The sequence below is a fragment of the Vigna radiata genome, chromosome 8 (genome assembly GCF_000741045.1).
Source record: "Vigna radiata var. radiata cultivar VC1973A chromosome 8, Vradiata_ver6, whole genome shotgun sequence".
Taxonomy (NCBI): domain Eukaryota; kingdom Viridiplantae; phylum Streptophyta; class Magnoliopsida; order Fabales; family Fabaceae; genus Vigna; species Vigna radiata.
This window is the reverse complement of record NC_028358.1, coordinates 20,488,945-20,505,123: the sequence shown is the minus strand read 5'-3', so window position 1 is coordinate 20,505,123 and position 16,179 is coordinate 20,488,945. Positions and strand designations below refer to the sequence as shown.

At 35.3% G+C, this 16,179-nt stretch overlaps 1 protein-coding gene across 4 annotated transcripts; it reads left to right on the top strand.

The window, feature by feature from the left end:
• The first annotated feature begins 298 nt into the window (after nucleotides 1-298).
• LOC106772355 (protein NPGR2) lies at nucleotides 299-6,222 on the top strand. Of its 4 annotated transcripts, XM_022784534.1 has the most exons (7): nucleotides 302-457; nucleotides 533-584; nucleotides 1,094-1,378; nucleotides 1,880-2,132; nucleotides 2,502-3,709; nucleotides 4,978-5,131; nucleotides 5,606-6,222. In XM_022784534.1, the coding sequence occupies exons 3-7, from the start codon at nucleotides 1,178-1,180 to the stop codon at nucleotides 5,923-5,925; spliced, it is 2,136 nt and encodes a 711-aa protein (XP_022640255.1). In that variant the 5' UTR covers nucleotides 302-457; nucleotides 533-584; nucleotides 1,094-1,177; the 3' UTR covers nucleotides 5,926-6,222. The 4 variants fall into 4 exon arrangements, with proteins under 4 accessions (XP_014514211.1, XP_022640256.1, XP_022640255.1 ...); XM_014658725.2 differs by lacking the exon at nucleotides 533-584 and having other exon boundaries at nucleotides 299-457; XM_022784535.1 differs by lacking the exon at nucleotides 5,606-6,222 and adding an exon at nucleotides 5,288-5,599 and having other exon boundaries at nucleotides 301-584.
• The last annotated feature ends 9,957 nt before the right edge of the window (nucleotides 6,223-16,179 follow it).

The window sequence follows — 16,179 nt, the reverse complement described above, 5'->3', positions numbered from 1 at the left end:
AAAGAAAAATACTAACTCTATCCTAAACGACAAAATTTTAACTTAAAAACATCTATACTAAGTAATATTCTTGATTTTTTTAATGTAATATTAATTACTTTAATCTTGATTAATTTGTAAATAATATTTTTATTTATTGTTAATTGCACACGTCTTATTTATTTTGAAATAAATAATTAAGGTAAGGAAGTGCATAGTACGTAGTTGTCCTCTGCGCTGTTACACCGGTAATAAAACATTCAGTGGGTCCCACAACAGGAACAGTAACATTTACCACGCCCATCCATACCAGTCATCCCTCTTTTTTTCTGTTTCCTCTTATTCTTCCTCTTGTCAGATCTTCTTCCTTCCTTTTCTGTTCCAATTCCATTCTAAGTCTCTTCTCTCTCTGCTTCAATTTCACTTCCTGTGAATATCATCACACACAACAAAAGGGAGAAAAACAAAACAACCAAAGGTTCTCTTTGGATGCATTACTTTTTTGCTTTTGCTTGATTCAAAGTTGCCTTTGATTTTGATTGCTCAATTTCAGAGATGGGTGTCGCTGTTTGCACCCTCTGCTTTTCTTGCCTCAAATTGAAACGGTGAGAGTTTTAGTCCTGTACTACTATGCTGGTTTCTACGGTTCAAGTTCAAACCTTTTTCTCAGCTTACCTCACTAGCATTATTTTGTGGCAATGTTTGGCCTTTTTCCGCTCTCTTCTGAATTTTGTTGGTTGCTCAGTCACTGTTGGTCGGTTTCAAGGGATGCTGCTTCTGCTATCCTTATTCTTCAGTTTTATTTGTCATGTGGTTTTAAAATGTTTAAAGGGGTTTACACCCATATAACAGAACGAAATGCGTTTGACCTAAATTTTACTTCTTGTGGAGTTTGTGATTGTTGACTTAAAGGGTTATACTGAAGTTCTAATTAGTTTGTAATTAAGGGGTTTTGTGGTTAGTTTGTTCTCCGCTATGGGATTTCGATTCCGCTGCATGTTAACTCATTTTGGTTGTAAATTCCAAATTTGTGGTGCTCTATATTTTTCTTAATCTACATTCATAAACAGGGAGCATTGAGTTTTGAATTATATATGACGTTGCTGGTTTGCAGAATTTTGAGTGAAGAGGAGCAGTATGGGAAGCAGAATTAGAGAGAGGAGAGAAGGTGAAACTAGGAGAAGTTTGCAGGAAGATAATGAAGTGTCTACGGTCAGGAGAGTCGTTGGGAGGAGCTGATGAAGTGTTTCCTTCTTCTGGATCTCTTGCAAGTGCAACCAAGGATTTTTCAGCTAGTGAACACTCTTGCTTAGGCGAACACATTGATAAGAAGCCGGACACTGGGAACATAGAAGAAGCAGAATCATCCTTGCGTGAGAGTGGTGTCTTGAACTATGAGGTTGATTTCATCATCCTTACCTTTTGTTGTTATACCGAATAATCAGATATGTTTTGTTCTCTATTATTTGCGCTAGGGCCTAGATAGAGTGAGTGTGTTTATAAAATACTTTTGAAATTTGTTACGATTACAGGTCGATTTCTTTGTTCCTGGTAAGCTATTTGTGGTTGTATAAACTAATTTCAGACTTCTGTCCATTCTTGTAGTTGTGCTAGAAAGTCAGCATCTATCTTTAATTGTTTGACAGAATCCTTTATCCTAATTGAACATATGACCAAAGAATTGGTGTCTAATTTTCTATACTTCTGTAAAACCACCACTGTTGTCAGTAGTTTGTCTGATGGTCAATTTATTGAGTTTAATCAATACAATTTTTTGGGACTTTGGGACTTGAGCTAATAAATTCTGAAATTGTGTTGTTCATGTGTGTTTCTTCTTCTTTAAAAAAAGTGATTATGGTTATCATTATTATTTAAAGCAAAACATGTTCGTGATGTGCAGGAAGCTAGAGCTCTGCTAGGAAGATATGAATATCAGAAAGGAAATATAGTAGCTGCTTTACATGTCTTTGAGGGAATAGACATAGGTGTTGTGACTCCTAAGATCAAAATTGCCCTTTCCAGAAGCAGAGAACGCCGCAAGAAACATTCTCAAAATCATGCTGAACCACAAATGTCGATACATTCTGTTGGCTTGTTGTTGGAATCTGTCTTCCTCAAAGCAAAATCTTTGCAGATTCTTGAAAGGTTTAAAGGTATCCCCACTGGTTTTGTGATTCATCCTTCATAGTTTATTTATTCATTTATTTTTCACTTCAAGGGACTTGTGAGCTTTTATTGCATATTAATGTACACAATAGTAAAACCTTTTCAATCAGCATAAGATTTCCCCCTCATATACTGTGTTACTTTACTTGATAATTGTGTTATCCAAAATGTTTGTTTACTTGAGAACTACATTACCTTGAGAATCCAGTAACCACAATGTTTACATTTTGGCAGAAATTGTTTGATTAAAAGGATGATTATTTTTTCTGAAGTTGGGTAGTTTGAAAAACGGTGAAATGGCTAATCTCTATGAAACGTCAAAGCATATTCTAATGCATTCCAATTCATTCTTGCAGAGGCTGCCCAATCTTGCAAAGTTATTTTGGATATAGTGGAATCTTCATTACCTGAAGGCTTGCCTGATAACTTCGGTGCTGAATGTAAATTACAGGAGACCCTGAACAAGGCAGTTGAGCTGCTTCCAGAATTATGGAAACTTGCTGATTGTCCACGTGAAGCTATTTTGTCTTACCGACGAGCACTACTTCATCAATGGAATCTTGATGCAGAGACTATAGCAAAAATTCAGAAAGAATTTGTTGTTTTTCTTCTTTACAGTGGAGGAGAAGCCACACCGCCCAATCTCCGTTCCCAAATGGATGGCTCATTTGTACCTAGAAATAACATAGAAGAGGCTATACTTATCTTAATGATTTTGTTAAGAAAAGTCACTCTAAATAGAATTGAGTGGGATCCTTCAATTTTAGACCACCTCTCATTTGCTCTGTCAGTTTCTGGAGATTTGACGGCTTTAGCCAATCAATTGGAAGAATTGCTTCCACGGACAATTACTAGAAGTGAAAGGTACTACACTCTAGCTCTTTGTTATTATGGAGCAGGTAGGGATCTGGTAGCACTGGATTTTCTCAGAAAGTTGTTGAGGAGTAGAGAGGACCAAGACCATGTTCCTGGTTTGTTAATGGCTTCTAAGATTTGTTGTGAGAACTGTTCTCTTGCAGAAGAAGGAGTAAGCTTTGCCAAGCGAGTGCTTCGGAACTTGGATGGCAGATGTAATCAGCGAGAAGATCATGCTAATTTCTTTCTTGGTGTCTCACTTTCAGCCCAGTCGAAACTGGCTATTTCTGATTCTGAAAGGTTTAAGAGACAATCTGAGGCACTTCATGCCCTAGAAACTGCTGCCAGAACAAGAAACCCCCTTGTACTATACCATCTCAGTCTAGAATATGCAGAACAAAGGAAGTTGGATGCTGCACTTCATTATGCAAAATGCTGCATAAAACTGGAAGGTAGTTCTAATATTAAAGGATGGTTGTTGTTAGCCCGGATATTGTCTGCTCAAAAGCAGTTTCTGGATGCCGAATCTGTCATCGATTCTGCTTTGGATCAAACTGGAAAATGGGATCAGGGTGATTTGTTGCGAACAAAAGCTAAACTTCAAATTGCACAGGGCAAGTTAAGGAACGCCATTGAGACATATACTCAGCTTCTTGCTGTTCTTCAAATTCAGAGTAAAGGTTTTGGTTCTGGAAAGAAGCTATATAAGGTTTGTTGTTGTAAATTGTAATAACTTATGCTGATAATTTTTTTTTTAATATTTGGCGTCTATTCTTGTTATTTTTATCGTTAGAATTGGATGGATGCAGTTTCCATGAACTTTTAGAATTTATAAGATTTTTCAAGAAACTTGTGACCTTGGGTTTGTAGTTAAGAGCAAAGGAACTCTCCTGCTAGTCTGTACCTGAGAAGTGAGAATATTAACAGGAACAGTAGGAATGAGGATTTCAACATCATTTTATTTGGTTTGAGACGGAAAATTTCACGACAAAGTAGAAGGTGGAATTAATGCATAGAGTTCCTCAGAAGAGTTTTGCATGTATTGATGACAACACTGAAGTTTTTTGAAGCACGGTGTACCTTAAGGGCAGAGTTACTCCTTGGTTCTTATATTTATGAGTCAGTAATTACTAGCCTTCGTTAGGAAGTTTTGTGGAAAGTATTATAACTATTTGTTTTGAATCTGCATGATTTCCCTTCAATTGAGCCTTCTTATTCGAAAAAATTTAGCATTTGAATAGAAACATCATCTTCTTATAGTGCCGTGCTTTATTTTTTCTTTTAAAGTAGTCTTTTTGTACTTTTTTTTTTCCTTTATGCTAGCCAGATATTGAATATGGAATTCATTTGATTAAAATGGCATCCTTTCAAGAGGGTGTTAGGTTTATATTGGTTTTACTTTTTCGAAGGTGTCATATTTTCAAATCTATGATGTATATCATTCTAGTGTATCTCTGCCTCATCTTTGGGAACTGAAACTGTCCCCACATTGTGCCTGAAGTAGTCAACTCTTACTTGGCGAGTACTAGGACTGATAAGATACTGAAATTCTCTACTGATTCAAGCTTTTAAAGAGATGGTATTATTAGTTGCCGCATTAGTTTGACCAACTGTATTTGGTATATTGCTGAAATATAAATACCTTAGCACTGCCTTAAAAAAATCAAGCATGAGGATTTGTTGAACTATGTTTATTACTGAATTCGTCTAATTATTTTTATGTTCATGGTCTTCTGCGGGTCGTCAAACTATTTGCTGAAAGAATATGTCCATAGATGGTTGCTTTTTTGGTCTATTATTCATGTCCTGGTTTTTTGAAAATTCAAAAATTAGATCTTGCTCCAAGATAAACATCATTGCATCTGGATGCATTTTATTTGTATTCTTTGTCTTAAGTTCTTATTTTTCTTAATTTTTCTTGTGCAAAGACAAAATTTCTTCTAGCTGCTTTACCTTTTTTTCCCTTCCATACGACAGGACAATAGAGATCGTGCTAGGAACTTGGAAGTGGAAATATGGCATGATATTACTTATGTATATATCAGTCTTTTACAGTGGCATGATGCAGAGGTGTGTCTTTCAAAATCCAAGGCGATCAAACCACTCTCTGCATCTAGATGTCATGCAATAGGTAATAATGTATCTGATTTTATTTCTCAGTTTCATTTTCTTCCCATTTAACAATTTCTACTGAGATAGAAAGGAAGGATGCTGACAGGTTTTAATAACTGCCTGATGTTATTTGATATAGAGAATATTGTTTATTTAGAGTTATCATTATTTGCAGCTATGCAATATGCTCTTGCATTTAGGTGCCAAGAGATCAGAGATTGGATCAGACCCCGGAGGCATTATTGAAATAAAACATGAAACAATGAAACAGGTCTAACATACTCCAGATTGATAGTGACAACAAGCTACATGATTAAAAACAGCTTCAGAAATCAAAAACATATATGTAGCATGATATATAGATGAATATGTGTTTTTCATTCTTTCAGCGGATAATATTGAATCAGGCTGCACAATTATAGTGAAATTGCTAAAATTGAGAATGAACACTGAAAATTCCTGAGACTTGTGGGCTGTTTGTTAAATTTCACAGGCGTAATGTACGAAGCAAAGGGCCATTACAAAGAGGCTCTAAAATCTTATGGTGATGCTTTGGACATTGATCCTGGCCATGTCCTTAGCTTAGTCTCCAGTGCTGTAGTTCTTAAACGATGTAGTAGCCACTCAAATCCAACAGTTAAAAGCTTTTTGATGGAAGCACTACGACACGACAGATTCAATGCTTCTGCTTGGTATAATCTTGCCCTTCTTCACAAAGCTGAGGGCACAGCATCATCATTAGTTGAAGCTGCAGAATGTTTTCAAGCTGCACATTTTCTTGAAGAATCTGAACCTGTTGAACCTTTCAGATGACTCATTCTATACAGGTTGGTCTACTGGTAGAACCAAAAGAGCAAGCATGTTTCTTTAGAGATTATCCTTCTGTCGCAGGATAGCTAAGAGAGATGCATTGATCATGGTGTGGAGAGCTAAGTCTAAAAGAAATTATAGTAATAAACTAAACAAAAAAAGATGACAAACTCTCCAAGCAGTTTTGTGATGCAATTGCAATGATTCACGTTTCATTTATTCATGTATAATTTTCACATGTCTTCTTTATATGTCAATTCAGAAAGTAATAAATGCAAAATGAACCATATAATCGATTCAGTTTACTTGTGATATTAATTCCTCTTTAGTCACTTAATTGAAAACCAATTTTTAACTGTTTGATAAGTCATCAATTTAATCAAAATATGAGGTTGTGTTCATTTATAAGGATGAATTTGAGGGAGAAGAGTTGACGGATTTGAATCTATTTGAAGATAAAATTTATGTTGCTTTTTTTAAGAGTTTGGAGGAAATCGGAAAATAGATTTGAAAATAAAATTTGTGAATAATAGGATTCATATGATAGATTAAAAATATATTTTAATAAATTGAAAAGTAAAATTATCAAATTGTCTTTTATGTTAAAAGAAACATGTAATGATTTTTATGTTAAAAGAAATATGTAATGATATTTAGATGAGTTAGAATTATTTTAGATTTTTTTAATGAATAAAATTTTAGAAGGAAGTAGTAATTGAAATAAATAAAGAATACAATATATTTGGATTAAAAAAATGTTAAATATTTTGATTTTCAATATTAAAACTTAAAAAAGTTAAAGATTTCTCTCATATAATTAATAAAATCAACTCAAAATATGAGATAATATATATATATATATATATATATATATATATATATATATATATATATATATATATATATATATATATATATATATATATATATATATATATATATATATATATATATATATATATATAGATAGATAGATAGATAGATAAATAAAAGAGAATATATTGATTTATGATCAATCAAAGTGAAATCTTTTTATCTATGTAAGTTTGTAACTTATTTTAATAACTTGTAAATTTGTATTCCAATATATTAAAATGAAGAGATTCCAAGAATTAGGTTATATCTTTCATTATGAATGACAGTTTGACATTTAATAGGTGCAATTTAGAGGTTAATAATGACATATATTCATTTTTCAAGATCATTTGTTTCCTCCCTTATTGTCAAATTCATTTGAGTTGAAGACACATTATAAAATCAAAATTGTTAAGGCATCATACAATATGAAATTCAATTGAAATAAAAAGAGTTGAAGGATACAAATTAGTGGAAGGAGTCTTGAAGTCGTCTAGTTTGTCAAGAATTTGATTCATATTATATTGGACTTCATCATAAGTGAAGAGTATTTACACAAAAGTTCATAAAAAAATGAAGAATGAAGAATCAAGAGAATTACTTAAGAGTGAGGCAGATGTAAGAACTAGAGGATCAGATCCTTGAACCCCTTCATTGCCAAGTTCTGTAATTGTCTCAAACACTTGACTGACGGAAAGAACTGCTCCATCTGTGAAAACCAGGATAACACGACCTTTCTTTGCACCATCCTACAATAATCAAGATAAATGCAAAGGAGGATTGCCACTTGTTCTTCATAAGATAAGACCCAAATTTAGACTAAGAGACAAAATTCTATCTCAAAGAAGTAGTACAATTGAATGCAAAACACTTTTTATATTCAAATTTGAAGGTGTATGTACAAAGGAGATTTTAGGTTGCTTTTAAGTTTCACATCTCTTAATTCTACAACCTCCTAAGGTTATATAAGCTACTTAATTAGTCTAAAGATGAAAACAAAAACTATGCATGAGATAACTTGCATTACAAGCAACTAAAATATAAGCTACTTAATTAGTCTAAAGATCAAAACTAAAACTATGCATGAGATAACTTGCATTACAAGCAACTAAAAGGAGAAGAAACTTATTTGTTCTTCCTTTTTTTAGGTTCAAGCTATGTGAAGTCCCACATTGCTTGCACCTTAAAGAAAAAAAAAAATATAAGCTTCTTTACAACCAAATTAAGAGAAAGAAACTAAATACTAGAATAGGCAAATTATAAGTCTAAGATGCTTCTTGTCATTCTTTAAACTTAGTAAATACTGGAAGAAATTCGCCTTATAATTTTATTTTATTTATTGGTGAAAACTAGGAGACCTTTCTTAGAAAAAAAGTTTATTTTTGTCTTAAGTTAAATGTAACTAAATGGGTAACATTAACTCAAGACGTGGTTCAAAAATGGTTATTGAAGAGTTGAAAATAAGGGAAGAGGAACGTGGGGGATTTGAATACGTTTGGAACAAAGAAAGAAAACTTAGTAAAGGGAGAAAAGTAGAAGTATTGAAAAAATCCCTGTCATGGCTTGGGTCTATTTGATTGATGGGAGGAAAAGGTGCCCTCCGTAGCACTTTCTTTGTGACTAGAATTTGTGCCTTCTTTTTTTCTCTCACATATGCTTCTTTTGCTTTCTTTGCTCTCTCTTCGCATTCTTTCCTTTCACTTTATTTTTTTAGTCTCTCCACTTTTTATCTTGAAGGTCTTCATTTAAACAATTAAGCATGACCTATTTTTCTTCACTTGATGATGAATAAGAATTATAAGTGTGTGAAGGTGAGGAAGAGACAAACTCATTGGTGACAATTGCTTCACCCTAATGCATATTGCCTTTTGTTGGGCCATGCAAAAGCTATATGACCATGTCCTAAGAATTTAAAACATTTAATATGACATGGACTAGAAGGTGAGGATGAGTAGATTTAAGAGAAGGCTTCCTAGAAACATTTTGTGTATGCTCCTTTGGTGATGAGAAATTATAGAATGCATCCCTTGAGGATTTCAAATCTTTATTGTGATTAACTTCTTTTTTCAAGAGTTTCTTTTCTATCTTTATGGCTCTATGAACCACATAAATCAATTTCTCAACATCATGAAGTGTAACTAGATCCCAAATGTTTCTACGAACCTCTGATAAACCGTGTTATTTTGGTTTGTTCATTTTCAATAGTGTTAGTACGGTGTATGAGCAGTTCGAGCTCACAAGAATACTCCTTCACACTTCGTCTACCTTGCTTAAGTCGTTGGAACTTAAGCAAGAATTCCCAAAAATGGTGAGGAGGTACAAAGCATGCAATTATAATGTCCTTAAATTGTTCCCATGTACTCGCGAGTGAGGCCATATTCAAGTTTCTCCTATGTAGCCATTGTTTAGCATATCTCTTTAAAGCTAAACAAGCTAACTTTGCACACAAAGAATTATCTACACTATACAAATAAAAAACTTGTTCTACTTTAGCTAGTCAATCTAAGAAAATAGAAGGATATTCTTCTCTATGAAAGGAAGACAATTTGAGCTTAGGCAGAGGAATCATTGGATTTCCACAATGGTGGTCCTCATGGTGCTTCTTGGAAATTCTAAGCATATGAGAAAGAAGCTTGTGCTATTCTTGCTGGCCTTTCAACTTGAACGCCTTATCCATTTTGTTGGTGAGAACATCAAGTTGCTTTTGGATTTGCTTGAAGGCTTTCTTCATGTCCAATTTGTTATATGTGCTTCCATGAGTGCTATGTCCTTTGGAGGAAGAATGCCTTGAACCTATACACATATTTACTACACAAAAACAACAAGATAACAAGGTGTCTCACTCCAATGATGGTCAAAGATATCCATTTGATTATTACTTTTTGTTTCTTGGATGTTGGCTCTTGGGCGACAATCTGACTTATCACTTTTTTTCTCTTGTTTGAGGAGGCTGCATGTTTCTTTAGCTGTTTGATGACAAGTCTCTCATTGGAATCTGATTGTTCCTCGGGATTTTGTTTCTTAGTTAATGATGATTTCGGCCTTTTTGCTCTTTCTTTCACGGAGGGTTCAAGTTGTGGAAGTTTAATAATCTTACCACTTTTCAGGTGTTGAATTTGCTCCATTAGCGGGAGTGAGGGAGCGCTGAACATGGTTTTGATGGATGGATTTGGAGAGCGGTGAGCAGCAACTATTTTTTCTACACGTTCTTTAGTTAATCTTTCCCCGTGTTATACTCTCAAAGCCTCACGACCCTTCAGGCCTCTGTCAACTTCATGAAGTCCTCTCTTAAGCTATTTCATTGAGAGCCCTTCCTTTTGTTCAATGTTTAGATGAAGAGGTTTTGGTTTATTCTAAAGTACCTAAAAAGCATTAGAAGGGGGGAGGAGGTTGAATAGTGTTTATGGAAAACATTTTTTGCAACCCTTCTAATATAGCACATAGTCAAGCGTGTCAAGTATTCTTTTAAGGCTTAGACGCTTGACTTCAAATATAAGCTTTGTAAGGATCATTGTGCTAATCAGAGTAATTTCTATTGCATCGTTTGTAAGAACTTCCTTTAGAAATAAGGAATCATTTAGCTTGGAAGTTCTTGTATTTTCAAATGTAAAGCTCAACTGTAGGTTTTCTAAGAGGATTGTTTAACAAAGAGAAGAGAGAATAACACGAGATTTTATACTGGTTCGCTCCAATTGAGCTACGTATAATCTCCTCCGTAGAGGGTTCCACTATAATATTCACATATTACAAATGAGTATTAGCAACATTCTTGGTACTCAGCTACTTCATTGAGTTTTTATTTGAGTATTTGCACAACTCTTGATACTCAACATCCCTCCGAGATTTCCTTGAATATTCGCACTACTCCTGGTACTCAGCAACACGCCAAGATTTCCTTGAGTATTCAAACCACTCCTGGTACTAGACTACCACACATAGATTTCTCAACTCAAAATGAGTTCAATTGTTAAGTATTTTGATTCTCTTCAAAATTGCAATCAAAGATTGCTTACAAGTATTTTAGACTAAATCTATCCATGAGAGCGTATGAATACAATATAATACAGTCTAAACACTCGCAAATGTTTCTCTCTAAGATAGTACAAAAGTAAGAGATTTGACGCTTAAGCTCGAGAGCATCTCTTTCTCTTTTCTCTTCTCTTCTCTTTTCTTTAGCTCAGATATAACCTTTTCTTTGAACTCTTTGTCTCTCTTATTCTCTATAGGATGTACATGGTGTTGTAAGCTTTGCGCACTTGATATCCTTTATTCTATCCTGTTGATTTTCTTTGTGAGAGATCTTATATTTATAGGCTAGATGAATTTTTGTTCGTTACTGATAACGATTCAAAAATCGTTATTTTCATACTTAAATTTGACATCAAACACACCCTTTATGACTTAAAATTAGCTTGAACTCATGCAATTTGCTTAAGTTAGAGAATAAAAGAGTCAAAGTTGGTTTTCTTGGTTTTATGCTTGGTTTTTCCATGATTTGGTAGGATTTATCAAGAATTGAATGAAGGAAGTTGAAGAAGATAGGAGTTAGACTTAAGAAAAGGAGGAAAGATGAAGAAAAGAAGAGTCACAGCTACCGCCGGGCGGTGAAACCACTGTTGGGCGGTGTACTCTCAAAAGAACTCTCTGCCAGACGCTCAAGCGGTACCGCTGAGGGGTGAAGTGGAATGTCGACCTCACCGCCGAATAGTGAAGCCATTGCCGGACAGTGAAGCCACCGTTGGGCGGTGAAGCCAACGCCGGGCGGTGGAACCTTCAGGGAATTTTCTGGCAAACCCTCAGGCGGTAGCGCTGAGGGGTGATGTCAAGTGTCGAACATACCGTCGGGCGATGGACTATTGGGCCTGGGCTAGTTTCTACTTTGTTTTAATGAGTTATAAATAGAATTGGACGGCCTAGATAGTCTATCTTTTGGCAGAAAGGACGCATAAACACTTTCTTCACTCCTTGGAGGCAGATTTTGGAAGCGGAAGCTCCAACTTCTCAATTCTAGGGTTATCTTTTCATATTTTTCATTCTTTCAATCTAGTTTCACCATGATTATGGTGAACTAAACCCCTTTGTTGTTGGGGGAAACGATGTAATCCTATTGAAACTCTCATATATTGAAATTCTTGCTTTAATTCATATGCTTCCTTTTATCAATTGTTAGAGTTTTTCCTCCATTATATTTGCGTGCTTTTTTTAAGACATTATTCAATAGCATAATCTTTGATTCTATCTATATGGACATGTGTGGGTACGTGATGAGTGGTTATTTCTTGAACTATACTTAGTTTATTGCACTTAAATAAACCAGGGAATTGTGTTTAATTGTCTATTATTTCCCCGTTTTCCGAATTCTGCTTAATTTGGTTGGAAATTCGTAATTGTGCTAATTTGGGTTTTCTGAGCTGATTAAGTGTATTTTGGTTGCAGGGAAATTTTGGGAAACATCATTTGGAGCATTAGGGATGGTGGCATGATCATTCAAGACTCAACATTTAGTCATTTCCATTTTAATAAAGTTGTAATTTCGCTTTTTTTAGAAACCTTAATTAGATTAAGTGCATTTGGGCCCTTTTGTGGCAAATTTTGTAGAAGCCCAATGTGTGGGACACTCAGCTTTAGGCTAGGGTTTCATTTTAGGAGGTGGACCCCACCATTTTATGTGTGGGACGACATTTTCAAGTGTGATTGCCGAGACACACTCCAAACACACTTCATACTACACTTTCATTTTGGCTTTGCATGTATGAACTCTCTCTTGGGAGCTTTGGTGTGCCCTTTTCGTTTTTGAGCTTGAATGGACCAAGATCACGTTTTTCTTCTTCTCTTGCTTGCAACCATGCTTGTTCTTGCTTAATGGAATGAAGATCTACCATTTCTCTTCTTATATTTTCGTCTTGAAGGTTGAGAGCTTGAGTTTGGAGGTTGTTCTTTGCATTTTCATGGTGTTTCCTTTGGTTGAATGAAGACCCATTTTGTATTTTCGTTTCCTTTTGCTGCACTTTGGATGTTTATGTTTAAGTTTCTTTGTTGAATGAAGAAGAATATGGTTCCCATTGAGTTTTGAAGTGAAGAGAACTTGAGTTGTTTAGTGGGTGCTTGTAGCTTGAACCCTTTTCTTCTTGTGCTTTTGTTTTGATGGTTGGAAGTAATATATGAAATGGAACATTGTGTTTCTTATGGAGAGCTGGACGGTGCTGCAAGGTGGAGTAGAAATTCCATTTTGATTTTCATAAAAGTTTGAAGAAAAGTGAGTGTTGGGTTGGTTTGTAGTAGTTGAACTTTGGGGTTGTTGCTCTTGAAACATTTTGCAATTGAAACTTTGGTTTGTTGGGTGTGTTTCTCGGTATTGAGAGGTGGAGGAAAGCTATTTCAATGTTTGCATTGGTGGAGAAACCGAAAAGAGCAATGGAAGGGAGAGAGAAAGGGTTTATTTAATTTTTACCTCATTTGGCCATGCACATGAAGGGTTCATTTACCATGGAGGAATATTGCCATTTTGGTCTTTGCCATTTGCTAGCTTGACCGAACGTTGCATGAAGGAGCGAATGTATTGTGATTGCTTTTTGTTTTCTCCCTTTCACCTTGCACATGTGGCACATTGGTAGAAGAACTTAAGCACCTTTTTGACTTGTCTTTGGAAGAAAAGAGACTTCAACTTTTGTGGTTTTTGGTGCTTGGAAACCGTGACCTCTTTGCCTTGGAGAAATGGGGGCTGCACGTTAATAGCTTGGTGGAGAGAAGAATTCCATTTTGTTTTCTTGGAGAATGAAGCACATGGGACAAAAGAAGGTAACATATGAATGGTTTAATTGAAGAAAGAAAAGGGCATTTTGGTTGGAGGGGTGCACCTCACGGCCCATGTGGTCTTGTTAATCCATTTGCACTTTTAATTTCATTTGGTGGATGAATATTGGTCACATGAATGTGTAGGAAAAAGCATGTTTAATTATTCTTTTGTTTTGCATTAATTTTTATAGTAGGATTAGTTGCTTTTTAGTTTCTCTAATTTAGTTTTGCATTTAATTTAATTTAACTGTGTTAGGTAGTTGTTTGTTGTCTTGTTGGGGTCTAGTATTTTATTTTATTTTGTTTGAATGTTGTCTAAGGTTTTTAATAATGTTAGTTTAATTACCATGCTAGCTTAACTTAATTTGTTTGCATCTGTGTCTTTATTGACTTCTTTAATTTTTGCAAAACCATTTTCACAAACCCCCCCTTTTCGTGTTAGACTCGATTCTTGAACCGCGAAATTGGTCTTTGGGAGACGACCTAGGGGTCATTCCCTAGCTATATTGCATTTATAATTTGCAATCAAATTTGTGTGAGTTGCGACAGCCCATCAGTACGTCTAGACATGAGGGAATTCTCTTGGTAGAAATATTACCTAGACATAGGGATATGAGGACCAATTGCCTTAAGCTTCTGTGTGAATTATGTAATGCATGATTAATTGCTAGGGAGACTAGACATAGTAAACTAGTAATTAGGAGTAGACTCTATTCACCAAGATATTGGAATTAGGGGAATTTAGAAAGTGGCACTAACATTGATAAAAAAGTAGAATTAAGTAGAATTTGTAAATATGAGAGTGGATTAGGATGAAATCATAAACCCCAACAACACCATTCATCCATATAGTTCAACTGTTAATTGATCAATCTTTGCATGCATGTTTATTTTCTGTCTTGCATTTAAAACCCTAATTTCCGTTCCATTTCTTAAGAAATCAAGATATCACACGAACGTTTAGGCCTAAGAGTCTCTAGGAAAATGATACTTGGACTTACCATTTATTATTACTTGATACGATTCAGTACACTTGCTGGAGTCTTAACAAGTTTTTGGCACCGTTGCCGAGGACCCGTGGTTTAACTATTCTAGTAGTATGATTATTAATTGAGTTTGATTTGATTTTTGTTTTCGTTTTGTTTTTGGTTATTTTTATATAAAAGTGCTTTTTAGGGTTTTGTTTTCTTGTGTATGCAGGATACAATTCATATTAGGACCAAGAAAAATCAACAACCTCTTCTTGAAGGTTTGAGTGCAACTCGAAGGAGAGGGAAGGTTCGGAGATCATCTAGAGAATTATTCTCCTCTCCTGAGAGAATGTTGCAACCCTCACCAGAAACATCTAACCAGAGTATAAAAGAGATGGCTGAGGAGGAAGCTCCTGTTAGACGTACTCTGGCGGATGCAACCAATGTGGTTGGCCCTTAACACTTTAACAACATTGTAAGGTCGATGGTCAATGCATTGAACATGGAAGTTAAACTGGTGTTGATACACTTGGTGCAAAGCAACCAATTCAATGGACTGTCACACGAAAGTTAGTGAAGATCAATGAAGTACTTGATGAAGTGATCAAACTAAACTTGTTTCCTTTCTTATTGGGAGGTAATGTTATATTGTGGCTAAATTCTTTCCCGGAGGGCAACTTTACAACTTGGGAGGCTGTGGTGGCAAAATTTCTGAATAAATATTTTTCACAGTAAAAAATCAACAAAGGTAAAATGGATATTTCTTCTTTCAGGCAAGGCGTGGAGGAAATCCTAGGGCAGGCGTGGGGCAGATATAAAAGTTTGCTGAGGAAGACGCTTGTGCATGGTTTTGATGAGACAAATGTAGTTCTCACATTCCTTGGAGGTCTTGGCGCACAGTCAAAGCTTATGCTAGATGCCTCAGCTGGAGGTAATATCAAGAGAAAGACTGTTGAGGAAGCCTATGAGTTGATAGAAAGCATGACAGCTAATGAGAATGAAACACATAGTGAAAGGGGCGTGCCACTTCAAAAGAGGGGAGTTCTTCAATTGCCTACTGAAAATGCCTTGCTTGTAAAGAACAAGCTTCTAACTCAACAATTGGAGAATCTGGCAAGGACTATTGCTCAACTGCCTAATGAGCTAAAGAATGTTTCACAGGTACAACAACAACTCTGTGATCGTTGTGGTGGTGACCATATCAATGGTCAATGTGCTTTTCCAGAAGAGGCCCAAGATGAAGCAAATTACATGGGCAATCAGTTTCAATACCGCCAGGGAAATTTTAGTCAAGGTAATTACAACCAAGGTTGGAAAAATCACCCAAGCATTGGGCAAAGCCAGAATACTCAAACTGGAGGCCAATTCAACCGACCACAGCAGCCACCACTATGGCAACATGTATCTGCATTGACTGAAAAAGAAGTAGAATTAAGTAGAATTTGTAAATATATAAGAGTGAATTAGGATGAAATCATAAACTCCAACAACACCATTCATCCATATAGTTCAACTATCAATTGATCAATCTTTGCATGAATGTTTATTTTCTGTCTTGCATTTAAAACTCTAATTTCTGTTCCATTAAGTCTTAAGAAATCAAGATATCACACGAACGTTTGGGCCTAAGAGTCTC

Bases quoted from the DNA above. Each gene is read 5' to 3' on its own strand.
- LOC106772355 (XM_014658725.2), top strand. From the start codon at position 1,178: ATGAAGTGTCTACGGTCAGGAGAGTCGTTGGGAGGAGCTGATGAAGTG. The intron at 1,379-1,879 runs GTTGATTTCATC...CGTGATGTGCAG, and splicing joins GTGGTGTCTTGAACTATGAG to GAAGCTAGAGCTCTGCTAGG. The intron at 5,132-5,605 runs GTAATAATGTAT...TAAATTTCACAG, and splicing joins ATCTAGATGTCATGCAATAG to GCGTAATGTACGAAGCAAAG.